At 40.4% G+C, this 22,092-nt stretch overlaps 1 protein-coding gene across 3 annotated transcripts in view; it reads right to left on the reverse strand.

Moving 5' to 3' along the window:
* Window positions 1-22,092, reverse strand: part of NSMCE2 (NSE2 (MMS21) homolog, SMC5-SMC6 complex SUMO ligase) — a 209,599-nt gene that overhangs the window by 135,222 nt on the left and 52,285 nt on the right. For all 3 annotated transcript variants that reach the window (XM_045895892.3, XM_045895893.3, XM_064587892.1), the window contains exon 4: window positions 8,758-8,911. In XM_045895892.3, coding sequence (XP_045751848.1) covers window positions 8,758-8,911 — 154 coding nt within the window. The remainder of the gene's footprint in view (window positions 1-8,757; window positions 8,912-22,092) is intronic.

The raw sequence follows: 22,092 nt of genomic DNA on the forward strand, positions 1-22,092 counted from the left end.
CCTGGGTTCACATTGCTTTCTGAGCATGGATGGGATCACACTCTCTCAAAATACGCCACCAGGAGAGAAACACCCATGGCTCACAGTTTGTGTTTAAACTTGCTGCTGACTCATTTCACCTTTGATAACTGAATCTTTCCCTCCTAATAACTTTAATTATAGCCATCTCTCATCCTAAAGCTTCCCTTTTCCTTGGGAATGTATCTGTTAGCCTTGTGACCTCCTGACTGTGAGATACCGGGTAAATATGTCACCTCCAGGATTCAGTCTGCTAAAAACAGAGCCTGCGTCTTTCATGCATTCTGTTCTCACACGTGTATGTCGTGAAGATTAGGAGAGATGATGTACGGGCATGGTATTACTGTTGTTATGCTTGAATTAATTTCATGGAATTTGTTCTAAACTTGTAAGTACGATAAATACCCTACTCCTCTCTGCCATAACATAGCAACTATTCACACAGGAAATGGCATTCTTAGTCACTGTTTCCTGAATGTATTGCCAAAACCATGGATCTGGCAAAGTGGGACCCAGTTTTGAGTCTCAATCTGTAACATACTTTGTGAGCGCAAGTAAACCACTTACCTTCTGTGAGTCTCACTTCAAGTACATGTTTCTCTAGAGGATACTTTGAAGGCAATATGAAGCACACATAAATAAACTACTATATAATGTCTGGTATGATTCCTACTCTCTGCCCTCTACACAGAAGTGACCAAGCAAGAGATTCACTCTCAGCTGGATGAAGCAGATTCCCCCCGTGATGCAGAGTACATCAATGCAGATCTATGACCTGGGAGATTCAAACACTGTTCACTACTCAAGAGTCTTATGAGAAATCAAGTCTTCAGGAGATGAATGAAATGCTTGAGTTGAGAAAAAAGAAGACAAATAGGTGTGTTTTAAAGAGTTGGTGTGGTATGCAAGGAAAAGAATACGAGCTCTGATGCCACCCAAACGTGGGTCTGGATTTTAGCATTTATGAGCTTAGGGAAGTTATACCACCTTTATTTGCATATTTTCTAATCTACAAAATGGGTATAGTTATCTTGTAGGGTTGTGAGAAATAAACAGTAATGTACATAAAGTATGCAGGCACCATACCCTATGCACAGGTAGGCACTCAAACAGTGCTTGTAGTCATGCATTAATTCAACAAGCATTCATTAAGTATCATATATCCTAGGCACCATATCAAGCCGGGCTATCACTTTTACTACTTCCCTAAAGGACTAGGGCAAATCTAAGGTGAAGGCAGAGAAGATGGCGTGTTTATTGCTCCATATAAAGGGCATTTCTCACCGCCAAACAGCTCCCTGATAGCTTAATGCCCTGATTAAAACACCACAACAGAATCGATCTAATTTGAGTTAACCTTTTTTCTTTTTTTTTCTTCTTCACTTATTCAATTATTTATTTGGTACTGCAAATCTGCCTTAAAATGTAAAAATTCCTGGGAATTTTTGAACTTTATGAACCAGAAGAGATGGGATAGCTACACCTGTCTCTAATGCTCTCTTTTTATCCCTGGCATCTCCTGTCTTCCGGTTCCACTATTTTCTGGCTTTGTAACCTTGGGCATGTCACTTACCCACTCTGAAGCTTCTTCATCATGAAGATGGGAATGGTACCATTTAGCTTCACTGAGGTGAGTAAGGATGTATGGGAAAGAGAGGCCAAATGGGTGGGAAACACAAAGAAAGCAGAAGGAAGGAGAGACACACAGAAAAGAGTCAGAGACACTAACTCAGAGATGAGGAAGGAGGAGAGAGGCAGACACACAGGAATAAAAAATCTGCATAGGACAGAAATCTCACTCAATGAGCATAACCCCTCAGGCCAGGGATGTAATCCAGCCTGAAAGAGTCAATCTCTGTTGTGAAATTTATGATTTTTAGCATTTCCCAATAATGGTCATCCAGCAAATAAATGCTGATGGCTTGATCATCATCATCAAGGAAAACATGAAAATCAACTGAGGGCCACAGAGATGAGAAAACTGTCTGCAGAAGAGCCACTAAACTTAAGTTTTTATTAAATGCTTTAATGTTCTAAGCAGTCACACTTAAAGTGAGCCCTACTTACTTCCTAAGCATGATGCTACTGTGCCACTGAAAACTGTATATTACTATATGTAATATACACCAACATTTTGTGTTTTACACACACAAAATCCCTTATGTTGAATTTCTGAGCAACTGAAAGATTTTCAAAGAATATAAATTGCTAACCTTTGCTGATTTTCAATCTCAACCCTATGAATGCTAATTTTCTTCTTCTTCTCTCCTTTACTGATGATATTTGAGTTTCATCATCAGAATGCCTTAAGTAGGTTCTGAGACCCTCTTTTTCAAGTTGAATAATTCTCTTCTATAAATATTAACCAAACTCTGATTATGTGAGGAACAAAAGGGAATATAGGGATGACTATGAAACCATTCCTGCCTTGATGGGTCCTGGGCTTTTGGTTAATTGCAGGCCAGCAACGCACATTGTTTGGATAGACAGTTATATCATATGACAAAGAGATTTATGTGTTGAAGAGTATCAGGATTAAGTCAGGTTGGTCAACACTTTGCCCAGTTGAAATGCACTCAACATATTTCTAGGCACAGCCAAACATTTTCCCTCTTGGCACCACCTCTGCCTCTTCCTCATCTCTTTCCTTTCAGGTTTCAACACTCACACATGCCCTCCACCAACCTTCGAAGGTGCTAGTCTTCTCTATAACCCTGTTGCTCTCCTGCATCTGGGTGAGGGGCTCCCACACTCAGCCCCTCACCACAAAATCCCCACTGGCTTTGCAATAGAACCCACTCCCAAATGACGTGAAATGCACAACCTGGCCTTAGTCTGGAGTTATCTTGAAAGCAAGACCACCCCCTTCTCTGAAGAAATCACAGTCTACTGTTAATTGGCCAAATTAATGCCGATGTTCCTCATCAAGTGCCTAAAAAGGCACTGAGAAAAATTGTATTATGAGAAAGTAAAACCAAAGGTCACAAACTGACAGTTTTGTTTGCACAGTGTTTTAAAAATCTAGTAATGGAAAGATCATCAGCTAGATTCTGGGTTTCCCAAAAGAACCTCAAGATCTGTCTGGCCACAGTGAGTCCACACCTATTCACAGCAACAACAGACAGGCATGGGTGGCAGGTGTCTCTTTTAGATAGGTGATAAGCTCTCAAGTACATGATGGCTCTCCTGAAGATTCCTGTGATCATCAAGGACCTGTGCTGTAGATACTCTGTGCCTAGACATCAGGCTGGAGTTCAAGGACTAGAGCAGTAAACAAAACATCAAAGTCCCTACCCTTGTGGAACTGCACTGTGGTTCTGAATGGATGTTGAAGGAAAGGGAAAGCAACCCACTAGAAATAGTTAAGTGAAGGCATTCTAACGTTCCCAAGGAGCTCCCTATTTAATGGCCTGAGGAAATCCTTCTGGGAAGTGAATGGCCACTCCCTAGTCTATCAGTTTTGATATTTAAATGAAGTGTGCTTAAAGTGAAGGTACAGAGTTGATTTGTGAGTCCAGATCATTACAAAATCGTGGTATAAAATGTCACCCTGACTGGAAACGATTTCTAAGTTCCCTTGTGGATTCAATTATCTCCATATCTTATATCCTACATATCTCCAATGTGACCTAAATACACTTTCTAAACTTCTGGTGAATGTCTTCAGATGAGCAAGTTCGCATTAAAAAAATGCTCACCTTTACTCTGAGCATTTAAATGTACCAAAAGAATTACATTTCATATTAGGTTATTTTAATACTAAAGATCACAGATTCAATCAATTCTATTTTTGATCACAAAGTGAAGCCCTTATATTTCAAAGGTTTCTAAATGTCCAATTAACATCTAATGTCCTCAATTTCTGCCTTGCTGACCTGCACTAAAACTTCTCATGCCTGCTAATTATGTAATAGGTGAATGAATGAAGGATGGCAGAAAGGCTGCTTGACGACTTGAGAAAGTGTCCATACAGAGCTATCTACACATTTTAATTAAGTTTTCCTGATGCTAAAGTGCAGGAAACCGTAAGTTGGAATAGTGAAGACACAAACAGTCAAGGAAGAGAGAAATTACCTGAACATATTGTTTAGATAAATTAAAATCACTTTATCCAAGAAAGTACGGTTATTATGTCTGCCTTAAACCAAATCATATTGTTGGTTTCACAACTTGGGTTAGTTAAGAGCATGATTCCCATTTAGGGAAATGGAATCCTTTTCTTTGGAATTGTTCCCTAACTCAGTTACCATCACCACCACCAAGTGTAAAAATTATCTTCAATCAATCTTGATTTGTATGCTTCCGAGAATCACAACTAAGAAAAATGGGCACCGGCAGGCAAACCAGGCTACACGTTCAGTGACTCAAACCGCGTCTTCCGGCTGCTAAGCTCATACTCTTTCCACTACGCTCTACAGGCCCCTTCTCAATAACAACGGAAATCTAAAACAAGCTTTCAGAGTTTTCGAAGATCCACTGTTTCATTTGATCTTGGTAATAATTTTGGAAAGCTGGGACAGACGTATCTCTAACATACAGCACAATGGGTCCCCAAGTATGGTATTTATAGAAAAATGTAAAGTTAAAAAACAAAAGCAAAAACGAAAACCCAAACCAAAAACCTGCTCTCGTTTCTGATTGTGGTTTAGACCAGGGGTCAGTAAACTGCCCAAAGAAGTTGTATCTAATGCCTGGTAATATCCAAAGACATAAATAACAACTAAAAAAATTATTGTGTGCAACTTAAGTATGTTACCTTTTGAGTAATCGTATCTTTAAATGAGTACAGCATACCTGTTATGTTTATATGCTAGGGACAGCAAATACCAGATATTTGTAGTATCCCTCCTCTTTCCCACTGTAATCCCTCAGCACACTCTTTCCTGCTGGGCCTGAACCCAGCCTCTGAATCTTTCTGAACATATAGCTCCAAACAGACCCTACCCTATCAATTGCCTGGCAATATTAGTCACCAAAAAAAGCTACATTTTCCCATTCTGACTCTCTCTTATGTTGTATAACAGCTGTTTCTTGCATTTTTCTTTGCTTTTGATTTGTTGTTATTAACGGTTCTCACATTACTTCATATATGTGTATATTGTCTTTACCAAGTAGAGGGACTCTGCCTTTTATTTATCTCAGAGCACCAAATGCAATGATTCATAAATAGCCGTCACTCCAAGTGTTCCGAACGTACCTAAGACAAATGTATAGTATTTATGGAAGAATCTAAAGTTAAAAAAAAACAAACACAAAACCCCCCAAAACTGTCCTTGTTTCTGATTGTGGTTTAGGCCAAAGGTCAGCACACTTTTTTCTGTAAAGAGCCAGCTAACAAATACTAAAAGCTCTCTTTGCCAGATGGGCTCTGATGTAACTACTCAACTCTGCCATTACAATGTAAAGCACACATAGAAACGTGGCAACGAGGGAGTGTGTCTACATTCCAGTCAAACTTTATTTTGAAATCTGAATTTTACGGAATTTTCACACATCACAAAATATTACCCTTCTCTTAACTTCTCTCCAGACAACTTAAAAATGTAAAAACACCATTCCTGGCCTTCGGGCCACAGAGAAACAGGAGACAGCCTGCGCTCAGCCCACAGGCTATAGTTTACCGATCTCTGGCCTAAATCTGTGGTTCTCAAAATGAGAACTTCGGGTGGTCTGAATCTGCAAGATCCTTTCAGCAAGTCCAACTACCTATGTGTGAGGCCAGCATTTCTTTGTCGACTTCAAGCAAAACAATGCACCAGGACAGACTGAATGCAGAAGCAAATATGAGGATCCAGCTGCCTCCCATTAAGCCAGAAACTGAAGAGATTTGCAAAACTGGAAAACAATGTCACACTTGTCACTCATTTTTATGTCTGGAAAATACACAGTTGTATTTCATAACCCTCTTTACGGTAACACGTATGGGGTTTACTACTGATTTCTAAAATGAATTAATATTTTTGAAGTTTCTCAGTTTTGATTTCTAATGTGATAAATGTCAAGAGCTACAACCCATGTAAACAAAAGCTCTCTGGAGGCCCTGGGTAAGCCTTAAAAATGTAAAGGGATCTTGAGACCAGAGAGCTGGAGAGCCAGCTGCCGAGCCACAGCTGGGTTAACTTACTCCCACAGCTGGGTGGGCAGAGGCGGCTTGCAGGCCACTTCCTCAGACCACCTGATTTCAGTCTCCATCTTGGCCTCTCCCCACCAAAGAGCTTCCTAGCACTTGTGATTGGATCCTGATTCGGCAAAATTTAATCCCATGCAATTTATGTCAGTGTCAATGAAGTTGGGGAGAGCGTAGTAGTGCTTTTCATGAGAGAACCCTTCAGATATGTGGAGATCAGAACACTGTTTCAGCCTTTACTTTGCCAAGATAGGCAACTAGAGGCAAGAATCTCTCCCTGGCTTGTAGTTTCCAATCTTAAAAAAAAAAAAAAAAATTATCATTGTAATTCCTTGCCTTCAGAGCATATCTCAAAACAAACATTCACTGGCTCCTGTATAGATCCTAGTCCCTCCGACTTGGCTCCACAAAAACTGTGGGCTCCTGATGCTAATCAACACCCTCACAGCAGCATCCCATCTAAAGCATTACATCTAAAGAAATAAAATCCATTAGACAAGGTGCTGGTTTGACAGTACCAATAATGCACTAAAAATTGCATTTTGCAAGTAAAGCATATACGCCTTAGAGAGCATTTAAGAGTGTATTAATATTTTACTTGTTCTGTCATTTGAGATTTAAAAACTTTTTAAAAGAATGTTTTAGGAGAGGGCGCCTGGGTGGCTCAGTCGGTTAAGCGACTGCCTTCAGCTCAGGTCATGATCCTGGAGTCCCGGGATCGAGTCCCGCATCGGGCTCCCTGCTCGGCGGGGAGTCTGCTTCTCCCTCTGACCCTCCCCCCTCTCATGTGCTCTCTCTCATTCTCTCTCTCTCAAATAAATAAAATCTTTAAAAAATAAAATAAAAAAATAAAAATAAAAAAAGAATGTTTTAGGAGAAACAAAAAGGGAAAGTGATCTTTATTCCAGTGTTACCATATATAGGGAAACCCTATATAAGGAAGCATTTCTTTCAATATAAGTTTACCTCGTCATAAAGTTTAACTGTCTATCCAAATGATGCATAGTACCACTGGCCTGGGGCAACCGCCTTCAGCCCCTTCCCCCTGACCATTTCAGAGAAAATTAAGGAAATAATAACCATGATTCCTACACTTGTCATTTTGTTGAATTACATATCCTTCGTAAGGAAGTGTTCCCTTGTGAGCATATAATTCTAAAAGTCTATAGCTTTCTCTTATGGAATAATAACTTTGTAAACAATAACAAAGGCAGAAGAAATTCATATTTTCGGATATTTATCCTTCAATCTGTATTATCAAATATCTAAAAAAAAAAATCAAGAATTATGGTTGGATGCTAAATCTGCCATACATAATTTGTCATTATTGGTTCCAAGCAGAAAAATGAAATACATTTAGCTGTTCTGACCCACACCAAAGCTGAAATTCACTAGCACCTTTAAGATCACGAAGACACTAACAAATTATTACATTACCTGTTTGGCGGATTATTACCCATGTGGGGGGGATCATGCAAGTTATATTAGAAGGATTTTGGTAGCTGTGATGTTCAAAGAAGAACAAAAAATAAACGAAAACATGGAGAAAATGCTTACTGTTTAAATCCACGTAAAAGCAAAAGTCTCATCACGATTGCAAAACATTCTAAATTGTGAAACTTAAGTTACTTGTAAAATAGACAAAAGTAGAGCTGCTTCCCCAGTCGTTTTTTGAGACCTCAGCATCAATTTAAAGAAAATGCTTATATTTTAAAGAAAGCTTATTTCAAAATGTGAATCCTTACACTAAGTACAAATAAGGACAAGAAGGAAATTTACATCTCATATGACAGTGCTCCATGGGTATGCAAATGAAGATGATGGGAAACTGAAGTTTACAAAAAAGTTATTTGCTTCACTATCCAATTCTTTAAGGAATAATAAGAGATGGGAGCCTAGAAGAATGACAACTGGTGCTAATATAAAAATGATCAAAATTACATAAAACTGTTATGTGGATTACGTGGAAAAAAGAGGAAAGAAAGGACGGATGTACTTCACTGTGTAGAAAAGATCTACTTCTGTCAAATACTGTCTACAAAAATATTTTTGTATAATGAATCATTTTTCCCAATCTCATTTTTAAATCAAAATTATGTTGGCATCACAATCACAGTCACATGGAATTTATGCTACCAAAAGACAGAAGGGATCGAGAGGATCCTGGTCCAAATTTGAGAAGAAAAAGACTAGTTGAGAAAACACTGCTACTGCTACTCCAAAGCAGCAAAACTAGAATTCAAACTGGTTATTTTAAAAGCGTGGCACAGCAGTTTACAATTTGAAAAACACCACTGCTATTTTAATAAAATAGTTCCGTTTTAATTTCCCAATTCCCCTCCCCAGCAATGGGACAATACAGTGTCACTTTGTCGAGCTGCTGGGGAATTTTCTTAGCACTTTGTGGAAACTGTTGGCTTTCAGAAATGGACAGGCTGATTTGAACTAAAAGTCAGACAAAATACAGAATTGCAACAACAATAAAAAGCAATTTAGAAAGAGGATCAAGCCAAGCAGATAGGCAAAACTATAAAATCAGTTTTCTGGGACTGTTTATCAGGTCAGTTCCCTAATTTCAAAAAGCCAAACCAAAGCAAAGCATGCGGACTTACATTGCTTCTTTAGTTCTTTCAGCTGTTGTTTAAACTGTACAAATTTTGCATTATTTTGAAAGTCTGCATCACAATTCTTATTCTGTAAAGCCAAAAATTTCTTCTCCACTAATAATTTTAGATCTGGTATTTTTTCTGGACGTTCTTCTTTTACCTGAAGAAGACAATACAATTATCTCAGTTAAATGTTAACAATGACACTGTTTTGTAACATTATTTTTATCTCATTTCACTCAAATAAAAATACAGTGAGGTAGGAAACAGAATCCCAACAGAACCAGAGAGGCTGAGACTTGTTCCAGAACAGACTGCTGATAAACAGTGGGGGGAGCCATTCATCCCGTCCACTCATCACTTTAATCTTAAACCCTCGCCCCAGTGCCCTACTAACTTCCATCTCCTGACAACTTACTAGGGAAAAATCTCACACCAGCGCAACTCTGTGCCCTCCAACTTCACCAGAACTTGAGCCTCATGGCTTCCTCCTTTTTGTCAGGTCTGCTCAGTCCCCTCTCCTACTCCCCAAGTCCTGATTCCAGCCTTCATTCTCCTCAGGGCTCCTCTGCTCTGGCTCTCTGCCCCAACGGGGAAGAGTGGCTGGGACTTCATGAAGAAGTTGAGGCTTTAACCTTGAATTTCACCATCTGCTGCCACAACGAGGAGTAAGTGTCCCCTGTTCTGTTCAAAGCTAAACTCTCAATCTATATTCCTTTTGTTCCTCCCAATATTTTATTATAAAACTTTCAAACACGTGGCAAAGTTGGAGGAATTGTATTTTGCCATTCACCTACCTCCTAGATGCTACAATTAAGACTTTGCTATGTTTGCATTATCACCATTAACTGTTCCATCTATCTGTTTTTCTTTCTATCCTCAATCTTGCTTTCAAGTTCCTTCTTAATTCGGTCTTCTGCACCTGTCAGAACAAACTTTCACCTCTAGAAGCTTTCCCCCCAAAACCTCTAAATTAGCTCTTTACTTCCAAATTTAACAACAACAACTTCCTCAAACCCCTGCCCACTCCCCTCAGTTCTTTTCTCTTTATAGTCCAGCTCCTTGGAAAAAATCCTCTGTACCCACTGTTCCTACTTCCTCAATCTCAAACTTGAGCCACTTCCATCAGTGGCTCCCCCAGCCCCTCCCCAATTTCACTGTGATTGCTCCTCTTCAGGCCTTCATATTTGGCTCCTTGAATCACTGGCCTTTTCCTGATGCTCCTGCCACCAAGCAAAATTCACCCAACTCTCCCTCATGTCCCAACACGCCTTAGACTTCTACCACAGCCCCTGTAACAGTGAGTTGCATTTATTTTTACGTTTCTTTCCCCTAATAAAATGCACTCTTTGAAAAATATGTGATTTATCACTGTGTTTGCCAGCACCTGGCATGTAGTAGATTGTATTCAATATATGTACTTGATATCTTTCAAGTGAATTAATCTACATGCTCCAAATATACTTACCCACTACAACCCCACTGATCGACTTACTGTCATTAGCAGAGTATACAATATAATTTCTGAAGTGGAAGACAACTTAGAGGTCATCCAACCTTGATCTCCACCTTCCTCAGTTTTATAAATAAATAAAATTATATAGAAAGAATTAAATGACTTGTTTACTATAATCCAGTTGGTTGGAGGCAATGTCAAGACTGTAAAATAGATACAGAAAATTCTTACTTTTGGTTCCAGTCAATGGAATATACTTCTTATCTCTCCGAATCTGAGTACCAAGGCATATGAAGTCCAAAGATTACCTGCAACTTATGTTTCAATTACCCTTTGTCATGGAAAAAAGAATTTTATAATCTTCTTTTGTTTAACTGCTTTGGATTTTAATTAGCTAAGTCAAAAACAAAAATTAGGCATGAAACCAAAATGCCTAAATGTATATATATATAGTACTGAGTGTAGAAACGGACTGTCTTCTCATTGTACAGATGTTATTCAACCAGTGCTGGATCCATCATCAAAGAGAGTTGTGAGAAATATGGAAAGGCCTTAATGACACATCTTATATGTAATTAAAAATTTAAAATAAGGCCTGTAAGGCTAAAGAACCAATAAAGCGCAGTTTGGAAAAGAGAAGGTAGAGAGGCAATTTAATAATGCCTCATGTCTCAAGAAAAAGAGCTGTTATACATGGTGACTAGCCATCCTCCACCTCTACCATGGATACAAGATGAAACAAGTTTAAGATTGTAGCATGAAGTTCAGAGTAGATATAGAAAATAAATTACAAGTTCTCAGAAAAGAATTATAGCCTCTCATTCTGGATTTATAAAATAAAATGGACTCAGATCCACCTGAGATGTTAATGGTGATATTACAGGCAGGTATAAAGGTGAACCTTCTCAAGGTCTTTAATGGGGTTGAAATTATTATTTAATCTGAGGCAATCAGAGCAGACCTGAGCAGATGATCAGTAAATGCAAAAGTTCTTTTCCAATAAAGTCTCTAACCCACTCAACATATTTAATTTCCCTAGCTTCATTACCTCCACTGCTGAGGAGCTGGCTGGAATGTGAGGGAGGAGGGGATGGAGAAAGAACAGGCATTATGAGGTAGACAATATGGCAACCTGAAATAGGACAGGAAAACCTGAATAAACCAAATTTAGTGATTCAGAGTACTCTCTTCCCCCAAGGCCAGAACCTCAAAAGAACTCCTGGAAAGCACATAAATTCACCACAGCAAGTATCTTCTCTGGAAATGTGATGCTGCGGTTGGCAAAACTATGCATTGCAGAGAGAACTTACTGCACTCTAGCTATTAAAACAAGAGCCTGGAAAATATTAAACTCCTTATCTGTTTAAAATCAATGCAATAAATGGGGATTAATGATATTTTTAATGGAATCTTGCTTTGTTTGTATGTTCAAGAGAAATAAGATATATCATCTCAAAACTGGAAGGAAAAAACCCAGTCTTTGGGTAGCTGATCATAAGTGCTATCTAGTCTGAAAAAGGTAAGGATGGCCCACTTTCCCCAGGACAAATTTAAAATACTTCCAAGAAATCTGATACTGGAGGAGAGATTTTATTGGATCCTCAGTCCATCCCTTTCCTAAGGATAAAGTCCCGAGACACAGGACTTAAAACCTAAGCGAATTAAAAGACACAGGGTATATCAGTTTGCTAAGGCTGTCACAACAACTTAAGCCATCACAGACTAGGAGGCTTAAACAGAATATATTTTCTTACAGATTTGGAGACTGGAAGTCTTTGGCTTGTCGACGGCCATCTTCTCCTTTTAAGTCATCACATGGTCTTCTTTCTACGTGTCTGTGTCCGAATTCCCTTTTCTTATAAGGACAGCAGTCTAATGGACCAAGGCCCATCCCACTGACTTCATTTTAACTTAATTACCTCTTTAAAAACCCTATCTCCAAAATGGTCATACTCTAAGGTACTGGGGATCAGGATTTCAACATATGAACAATTCAGCACATACACTAGGTTAATAAATTTATGAAGCAGGATTTTTTTTTAAAAAGATTTATTTATTTTTTTAAGCACTTGCTGGTTCTTTTTTTTTTTTTTTTTTTTTAATTTTTGACAGAGAGAGAGAGAGACTGTACAAGCAGGGGAAGCAGCAGGCAGAGGGAGAGGGAGAAGCAGGCTCTGCTCAGCAGGGAGCCCAATGTGGGGCTCGATCCCAGGACCCTGGGGTCATGACCCAAGTTGAAGGCAGACGCTTAATGACTGTGCCACCCAGGTGCCCCTGTTTATTTATTTGACAGAGAGAGAGAGAGAGTGCGCATACACCCGGGGGCAGGGAGCCTGACCCAGGGCTCAATCTCACAACCCTGAGATCATGACCTGAGTTGATATCAAGAGTTGGATGCTTGGGCGCCTGGGTGGCTCAGTTGGTTAAGCGACTGCCTTCGGCTCAGGTCATGATCCTGGAGTCCCGGGATCGAGTCCCACATCGGGCTCCCTGCTCAGCGGGGAGTCTGCTTCTCCCTCTCCCACTCCCTCCTCTTGTGCTCTCTCACTCTCTCTCTCACAAATAAGTAAATAAAATCTTAAAAAAAAAAAAAAAAAAAAGAGTTGGATGCTTAACCAACTGAGCCACCCAGGTGCCCCTGAAACAGGATTTAAAAAAAAAACAGCTCATAGATTATTCATCTTTACACCACTGTAATTTAAAAATGACAGAAACTATCAAGAGGTAAACTTAGCAGATACCATACTTACATAATGGGAATTTGATACTGCCCTTGGGAGAGAAAAGGTCAGGTTTTCATGCACCACCCACTTACCCATCCAGTATTCAGTGAGTACCTTCCAAATGCTAATAAGCACCATAGCTAAACAGGAGAGAAACCAGAAAAGTTGATCAGGAGCAGATGGTGAATAGCTCTGAAAGTGAGACCTGATCTGATAGGCAGCAGGAAAGACACTAAAAGACTTTAGGAGTAAAATAAGAATACCATGAAAAATTTTTTAAAAATAATTGCTAAAATTGAAGCATATAAGATGCACTTCAGACAAGAAAGGAGGAGGAAGATATTGCTGTAGGTTAACTAATGGCAGAGGTGCTGGCAACCTGACCAAATTGTAATGCCATTTTTTTTTTTTTTTAAGATTTTATTTATCTGACAGAGGGAGAGCATGCAAGAGCACAAGCAGGGGGAACGGCAGAGGAAGAGGGAGAAGCAGGCTCCCCGCTGAGCAGGGAGCCCAACGCAGGGCTCGATCCCAGGACCCCAGGACCATGACCTGAGCCGAAGGCAGATGCCTAACCAACTGAGCCACCCAGGTGCCCTGTAATGCCATTTTTAAAGCAGAATGGCCAAGTCTTATCGTGAGGAGGACAAGGGATTGTGGACGACTCCAGGATATTTAATAGTTAATAAGGGCAACTAAGTAAATTACATTTCTTGAGGAAAGAAGTGGGCAATCCGGAATGTCTGTCGAGTGGAGAGCTCTAGTACGCAGCAGGAAAGACATTTAAAATGAGAAGATGGGAACAGAAAGAAAAGAGATGCAAAAGGAAGTCTGAAAGAAGCAAAGAAGAAAACCAGGTGTGAGGAATGCCACAGGAGAAAGAAAGAGAGAAAATTTTCTTAACAGAGGTGTTTGTCCTTTGGGAAAATGATGCAAGAGAGCTCAAGTAAGATAAGGTCTAAAAAGAGACTGGACTTCGTTACTAGGTACTCTGTACACTGCAGTGGAACTAGATACGTGTCTCAACCTACCAGCCTGTGGAGCTTCTCTCGGGCAAGGACTATTTGTCTGGGGTCTAGTGCACTTCCTGTTGTACAGTAGGTGCTCAAAAGGACAAGTGAACTATGGGGCAGCCAAATAATACTGTACTGAGATGAGAGAAGAGATTAAGGGAGTTCTGTGTTAACAGATGAATAAAGTTTGGCAGCAAAGGAAGAGAGACATGGGAGTAGATCATTGGAAAGAGAGCTAAAGGGCCTCGTTTATTTGCACAGAGGATAAGAGTAGCCTGAAATCAAGGTGACATAATGGAGGAAAAAGAACATGGACCCAGGGATCAGACAGATCTGCAACCACCCTATATATGGATATTGGGACAATCCTTCCAAGTCTTGGATTTCTCTTACTCTTAATTAGGAATCAGGAACACCCACTTCAGTGCTGTGAAGACTTAATTAAATTATATTTGTGTTTCACTTTGGCAGGTAGTGGATGTTCACAATTTTTTTATTCTTTTCCTTTTATCTTTAGCATACAGCCTTGAACGTGCTTGTGGACTAAGAAGAAGGAGCCAGTGGGGAAACATAAATCACAAATGCTAAAAGAAAGCGAGTAACAGATTTCATTTGAGAAAATCATTCTCTAGGGCAAAAACTAGAGAGGAAGGAAGACCAGCTGGGAAAGCACAACAGTCTTTACCAAGTGTCAAAAATGCCTGCAGGGCTGGACAAAGATCTGAGGAAACCCCCAAAAAGAGGACAACAGGAAGTGGTGAGGACCACGGTGAAGCAGACAGTACCAGCCCCAGGTGAGAGGAAGCTGCTACACAGCGCCAGATGACTGTGGCCACGTGAGAGTGCAAGTCCAAGTGTTGAAAGAAAAATGAGAAATCTAGATTTTTTTGGCGACATGTTTTCTAGTTTTAAAACAATGCATAGTCCAAATAATACGTCAGCCTAAAGCGATGACTTTAAATCTCTATTTAATGCAAAGGAGGTATTTTAATACATAAAAATAAAAGTCCTTCTGTGATTCGCAATATTTGGGGGTCCAGTGCAACTCCCAGATTTCTACTTGAGGGATGAAATATGGCCCTTTCAAGCAGGACAGAGAATAATGGAAAAAATAACAAAAAAGAGAGGAGAAAGTAAAGGATTCCATTTTGATGAGCTAACCCAAAGAATTTAGGATCAAAAACTTGGGCTCTACACCTGAGATTAAAAATGAGGCTCTGTACTAACTGAATGGCTTTGGAAAAGTTACTAAATGCGTCTAACCTTAGTTTCCTCGCTTACAGGTAGAAAATGCTAACGGTGTTTGCCTCACAAGCGTTGCTGAGAAAAACAGATGGAATGAAGCAACAAAGCACCAAGCGGCCCACCACAGAGAATGAGTAGCCGTCCTTGTTGCTGTCACTGCAAACTTACCATTGGGGTGCCTGGATATATAGGTCTGCAGCTCAGCAGCCTGACAGGGAAACATCCACACGGAGGAACCACTGCGTAAATTTTAGGAGAAACCATGGAAATGAAAGGGATTACCAAGAAGACTAAATAGAAACCAAAAAGGACCAAGGATAGAGCTGTGGAGAATACCACGTTTATGGGGCAGCTAGAGGAGTCTAGAAAGAAGAAGGACAAGAGTTAAGAAGACAAACAAAAGAAAATACCCCAAAAGTCCAGGAAGGAATTTCGAGATCTGTCAGAGGCTACAGAGAAGTCAAGCTACATAAGGACTGAGAAGTGTACGCTGGATGCAGGGAGTGGGTCACTGGGGACTTTAGCAGAAGCAGAGATATGCACAAAATGCTGACTCTAAAATATCCAGACCTTTGTTCAATTAATTGTTTCAACAAGATGGAGCAATAATAGGAAAAAAACCAGACACATACCCCAAAGTTCCACAGGCTCTCCAACTAACTACTCAGTTTCAGCTCAAAATCCCTCATGAATGTTTAGCTCCACTGAATTGGGACCCAACACTCCTGTGACTGCTATATTTCTCTATGTCAGCAAGAAGAAGGCAATCAATGAGCTGTCAGCAACTAACTTAGGCCTCTGGTGGCTCTTTCTCTATGAAGAAGTTGATTGTTTTGAAAAAGCAATTATGGTTGATACAAAAGGCAGAATCTGGTCCTTACCCATATCATTTTCAACACACTTTAACATAAAATTTTAAATATTATAGCATACCTCATTTCTTTCAAACAGTATTATATACATATGCAATTACTCAAAGTATTTCATTTTATTGCCCGAGGGCAAAGTCAAGGTCTTCTCCTCCTCCAATTACCATTATTGCCTTATAGCTATCATTTCACTGGGAGGGGAGATCACAGGAGCTAAGGATATTAATGGGCTGAGTCATTCACACACTTTGAATCATGTGAGAATCTAGTATAAAATTAGTCATTCTTGTAACTAAACCAAGACTCAGATGGATTTACTCTCTGAAATAGCCACTGTTACATGTTTGGCTCCCAAAATAACACATACCTGATGATTTACATTTTGGAAATCACACAGCATTTAGAAGTTTATTATGGGCACACAGTAGTGATAAGCAATTTGCTATGTGTTCAGTTCAGTACACTAAGTACTCCAAGCTCTAATTCACACTCAGCTTGATCTAAGGCTACAGGACCTGCTTTAATGCCTAGAGTCCAGAGGGAATTACCTCGATTGGTCCTAGAACATTCATTCAACAAATATTTGCTAAGGCCCACTGGGTACCAGGCATTATGCTAAGCACTGAGACATTTATGGAAGTTGGCCCACACTTATGACACACCACCAACCTAACTGGTCATGCACAAGGTAAATTTATATAGGCCAACACTGTCTCCACCTTTATATAGAAAAAAGCTTGGTAAAGTTTTTCATTGAAAGGCATGTCCAGGCCAAGAATCATTATGCTTTCACTGGGTATAACCTAATTGCATGTACATATGGAGACACACTAGATTTCCTATAGAGTTTACTACACTGTCTTTGCCCTGTTTAAAAAAATACACACACACACACACACACACATCACACACTAATGATGACCAGCATGGATTATAGCCTTCAGCTCATGCCAGTTTCTGTTGTCAATTGCACAATCTGCAGTGAACTCTGTTGGACCCAATTATTTGTAGTTGAGTGAGTTTCCTAGTGCCGTTATTTAGTTTGACTTCTGACAAAACACTTAAGAGAAAATACTTCCTTGTTGAGCATTATGACACATCGAATGGACTTCATAGTTTGCCAAGGTGTTGCAATACACCATTATTGAGCAGCTGCCTACCAGACATGGAAACATCTCTCTTCCTTCAAGGCTTTCAGAAAAAATTTGAAAATAAAACATGTGTGAGAGTGCTGTTGGTCTAGTTCTAATGGACCAGTCCTGCTAGAACAGACAGTTGTCTAACAGATGGCAACTGAATGAGGCAACTTGCCATGTATGTGCATCTGTTACTAAACATTTATGCTGTTGAAAATTACTCCAATAAATTTCTCATGGCACCATTCCTACTACAGGATTATGACCAACAGGAATGACTTATTTATTTATACAGAATATAGCATTAGATTCCCGTATGGGGGACGCTGGGGGACCAATGTACTGATTTTGCCTCTCGAGTTTACTTTTTTAAAATTTTTTGGCAGAATTCATGGAAACATGCATTATTTATTCATTCGCCCGTTCAATAAATATTTACTGAATGCCTACCACACACAGGCACTAAGCTGGGCACTGGAGATGTGACAGTGAGCAGACTAACCTGCACCCTGCCGTTCTCATGGGGTTTAGGGTCTAGTGGAGGGAACCAGTATTATCCTAACAGTCAAATACACTATCACCAACTGCTAAGTGCTGTGAAGGAAATGTATCAGCTACAACATGAATACTGAGGACATCATTTCATAGGCAATCTTCTGAAGCACTGCTCAATTTAAACACAGGTCACACTCCTGGGAGGGTAAGAGGATGCTGATTATTGTTATTCACAAACACTGCACTTGCACAGCACCTTTCATGGGGGTGGTTCAAAGCTTTATACACACAAGTATCATTATCCCAGTTTTAAAGATGTGAGGAATGGGCAGCTAACAGTAGTTAAGCATCTTGTCCAAGGTCATACTGAGTCAATGACCAATGGTTTGAACTCATTTGAATCCCCTTTCAACTTAATTTTGCTTTGCTTGTGCCTCCAAGTAACAACTCAGAATGAACTTTTATACTCCATCTTCATTTTATGAAGACATACTTGATTGCACGCATGTATCCTCAAATCTTTAGTGGTCATTTGTTAGTTCTTGTATGAAAACACACTTATTCTGAATTTGAAATTGCCCCTCTTGTCTGCCAGGCCTCCGTCATCCACAGAATTACTAAACGCCTTTTTTATCTTTATGGTATTTCATTCAAGATTTTGCGGTGAAAAAAGTACAGCAATGGGTTGATGCTAACAGGATTTTCTGATCTTACCAAGTACCCCATTACCCAGAAAGATGATCTTCCAGAATGCTAAATCATTTACTGGAAATTCAGCTCCAGTGCTAAATGGGAGACAACACCTCATGAGGTCAGAGTAATGTCCCAGAGGATGCCTATAACCAGTGAATAACATAGGACATTGTTTCTCCAGTAGCCAGAACACATGGGCCAAGAAGCAAGGGACAAATACACATGTTCTCCCTGTCATCACACCTAATGACCAACTTGCATTCCGCCCCCCCCCCCACCACCACCATGGCTGCAACTCTAGTTCTGCTGGTTTAACAGTCTTCATTACCCAAGAGAAGAGTGATTTCACCAAAGGACTCAACAAAGCCTAGACTGATCTGGAAGCTTAAACTGCAACCTAACAATTTTGAGCTCCTCGTGACACTGAAAAGACAGACAAAAACTGAGGGTTACAGAACTGGTTGGAACAATGAATCTTGATTATCAAGGGTAAAGAGGATGGCTGCTCTCGAGTGAGAAAAGGGAGGTGTGAGTCAGGGGCATGAAACACCTCCTGGGTTTGCCATTTCTAATGGTAAAAGATAATGGAAGTCAGAAATAACTCCATACAGGCAGGACCATCAAGAACACAGATACCCCAGGAATGAATGTCGAGGTGTTCCAGTCAGATAAAAACCTACAATCAGCTGAGAGTTGGCTGAGGGCAAAGAAAACATAGACCGGGTCATGGAGAAAAGGAGTTAAAAATACCAACTATGGGTTTAGGACCAATGGTGAAAGCTAAGACAGAAGTATCCATGCATGTGTCTTCCTGAGTTTGACACATACATATTTATGGTTTTAACTAATTTCTCTCTTTTCTCCTAATATTTTATAGAAAGTTGGAGTACGATAATGGATCAGCAACAACAACAACAACAAAAATGAGCATGGCCCAAATATCCTGGACTTGGCAAGAGTAACTAATAAGATGTTTGATCATTCTACCTTTTGGGGAAAGAGAGAGCATGTGATGAGATGAGAGAGAGTTGCAGTATGTTAGTAGGATGCATTTTGTTATTGTTCCCACTGTTTGCAAATTTAAGTCTGGAAGAAAAGTATACTCAGAGGTTGAGCAGCCAAGCTCACTGGTCTAGAACCTTTTGAACAGTCTTCCTATGTTTGGGGAATCTCCCACCTTATGAGAGACACCTTACTGGGGTAGAACCAGAAATTTGCTTTCTTGGCCTCCCTTGCAGCAAGAACACAGACATCATGTTGGTCCTTGGCCAGGAACTTCAATTCTTCAGAAAGACATAAGGAGGTACAGTGTAGAAAGTGCCAGCATAGCCCCTGGAACCAGATTACCTAGAGATTTGACCTTCAAATCTCAGCTCTGTCTCCCACTAGCTGTGTGATCTTGGACAAGTTACTTAACCATTCAGTAAGTCCATTTCCTCATCTAAACTCTACCCAAGCCAGAGGGTGTTGTGAATATTGAATGAATTAATACATTTAAAGAATTTGGACCTTTGAAATTCAAATACAGTAGCCACTAGCCATATGTAGGTTTGTTTGTTTTGTTTTGTTTTTTAAGATTTACTTGTTTTAGAGGGAGGTGGAGAGGAGGGGCGGGGAGAAAGAGAGAGAATCCTCAAGCAGATGCCAACACGGGGCTCGATCCCAGGAACCTGAGATCACGGCCTGACCCGAAATCAAGAGTTAATAGACCGAGGTGCCCCCACGTGTGGTTATTTAAATCTAAATTAAAATTAAATAAAATTTAGGGCACCTGGGTGGCTCAGATGGTTAATAAGCGTCTGCCTTCGGCTCAGGTCATGATCCCAGGGTCCTGGGATCGAGTCCCGCATCGGGCTCCCTGCTCTGCGGAAGCCTGCTTCTCCCTCTGCCTCTCTCTCTCTGTCTCTCATGAATAAATAAATTTAAAAAATCTTTAAAAAAAAATAATAAAATTAAATAAAATTTAAAATTTAGTTCCTCAAATTTAATATTCAGCTGAATTTAAGGTCTGGAGGAGGAGACGGACAAGTGAAAAGCAACTAAATGTCACTGGATAAGAATCAGCAGCAGCAACTTAAGAGCACTTAATTCATAGTTTATTATGGGCAAGGTACTGAGCTAAGCATTTCACTTGACTTATTTTAGTTAATCCCCCCTCCAAACAAACGCACAACCTGAGAGGTAAGAACTAACATATCCCTACATTACAGATTAGGAAACTGAGGCTAAGGAGTGGTGTAACTCCCAAGTAGTCCCAGAACTCGCCAGTGTTGGGGCTGGGGCTCACTGCATTGGCGGGTCTGTTAAACGTCTAAGTCCATGACTTAACTGCTACCCTAGACTTCACCAAATACTTACTGAGTGCCCACTAGGGGCTGTGCACTGCTCCAGATGCTGGCAAAACAGTAGTAAACAAAAGAGACCGAGTCCCTAACCTCACAGAGTTTACATTCTAGTTGGGGAGATCAGTAACAAAATAATAAAATAATTAACCAGATGATAATGAGTGCCATGGAGAACAATTAAACAGGGTGGGGTAGGTGACCTCACCTATGGTGGACGGTCAGGGTCGGGGAAGGCTTCACTGAGAAAATGACGTTTGAACAGAGACCTGAAGCGAAGTAAAAGCAGATGAGGTGAGAAGTAATGATGGATGGAGGGTGCGACAGGTCAAAGAGGCCAGTGTGTGACCTTTAAGCTTTATTCAGAGAGAGATGGGAAGGTTTGGGCAGGAGTGAGAAGATCTGATCTTCTGTTTAGAGGACCACTCCGGCTGTCATGAGAACAGATTTTAGGGAGGAAGGGCGGAAGCAGGAGACCAAGTAGATGCAGGCCACTGCAGTCATCTACACAAGGGTGACGGCGACATGGATCGGGGTGACGGCAGCAGACGAGTCGGAGGCGGTCACATTCTAAATACATTCTCCAGGTAGAAACAACGGGGTTTACTGATGGGCTGAATACAGGTTGTGAAACAAGGAAGGAACTTAGGACGGCTCTGGTTTTGCCCTGACTGCATGAAATAGTACAGATGCCACCTTCTGAGGTGGACAAGTCTGGAGAAACAGCTGGTTTGGGAAAAGAAAAAAATTAAGAGTTTAGTTTTGGAAGACTGAAAGTGAAATGCCAGTGGGTAGGAAATGAAGTGGAAATGGGAAGACGGCTGCAGATGTGAGACATGGCTCTAGAGAGAAGGCAAGGGTAGAGCTACAAATGCTGTGAAAAATGACTAAGTGCTGTTGTTAGAAGAGCACATGGGAGTAACACACTTCCGACAGAGATCAGGCCATGTCAGGGAGGGCTGTTAAAAAGGAGCCATGCGAAGTCCATCAAGGGTAGGAAGGCGCTAGCCATTTCAAAGTGAGAGAAGAGCACCCCCAGTAGAAAGAATAACATGTCCTGAGGCCAGAGACATGAGAACATTCCAAGAACTAGCATAAAGGAATGGTAAAAAGTGAGACTACAGAGTTAATAAGCAGCGGTATATACCAGGTAAAGATGTTTGAATTTAATCCTAAGAGTAATAAGGAATAACTGAAGAAGGTAAAGTTGTGTAAAGAGCGAGCAAAATAACAAAAATTTATAACGTAGAAAGATCGCTTGGGCTACTAGACAGAAAACACTGGGAGGGAGCAAAACGCTACAGCAAACTCGCCATCGGAGACTTAAGGCCCAAGGTGGGGATGAGACCGGTGAACTCACCTGAGAGTC

This window comes from Mirounga angustirostris, unplaced genomic scaffold (assembly GCF_029215605.1).
Source record: "Mirounga angustirostris isolate CCGP_5_RB_7025 unplaced genomic scaffold, mMirAng1.0.hap1 SCAF_4, whole genome shotgun sequence".
Taxonomy (NCBI): Eukaryota; Metazoa; Chordata; class Mammalia; order Carnivora; family Phocidae; genus Mirounga; species Mirounga angustirostris.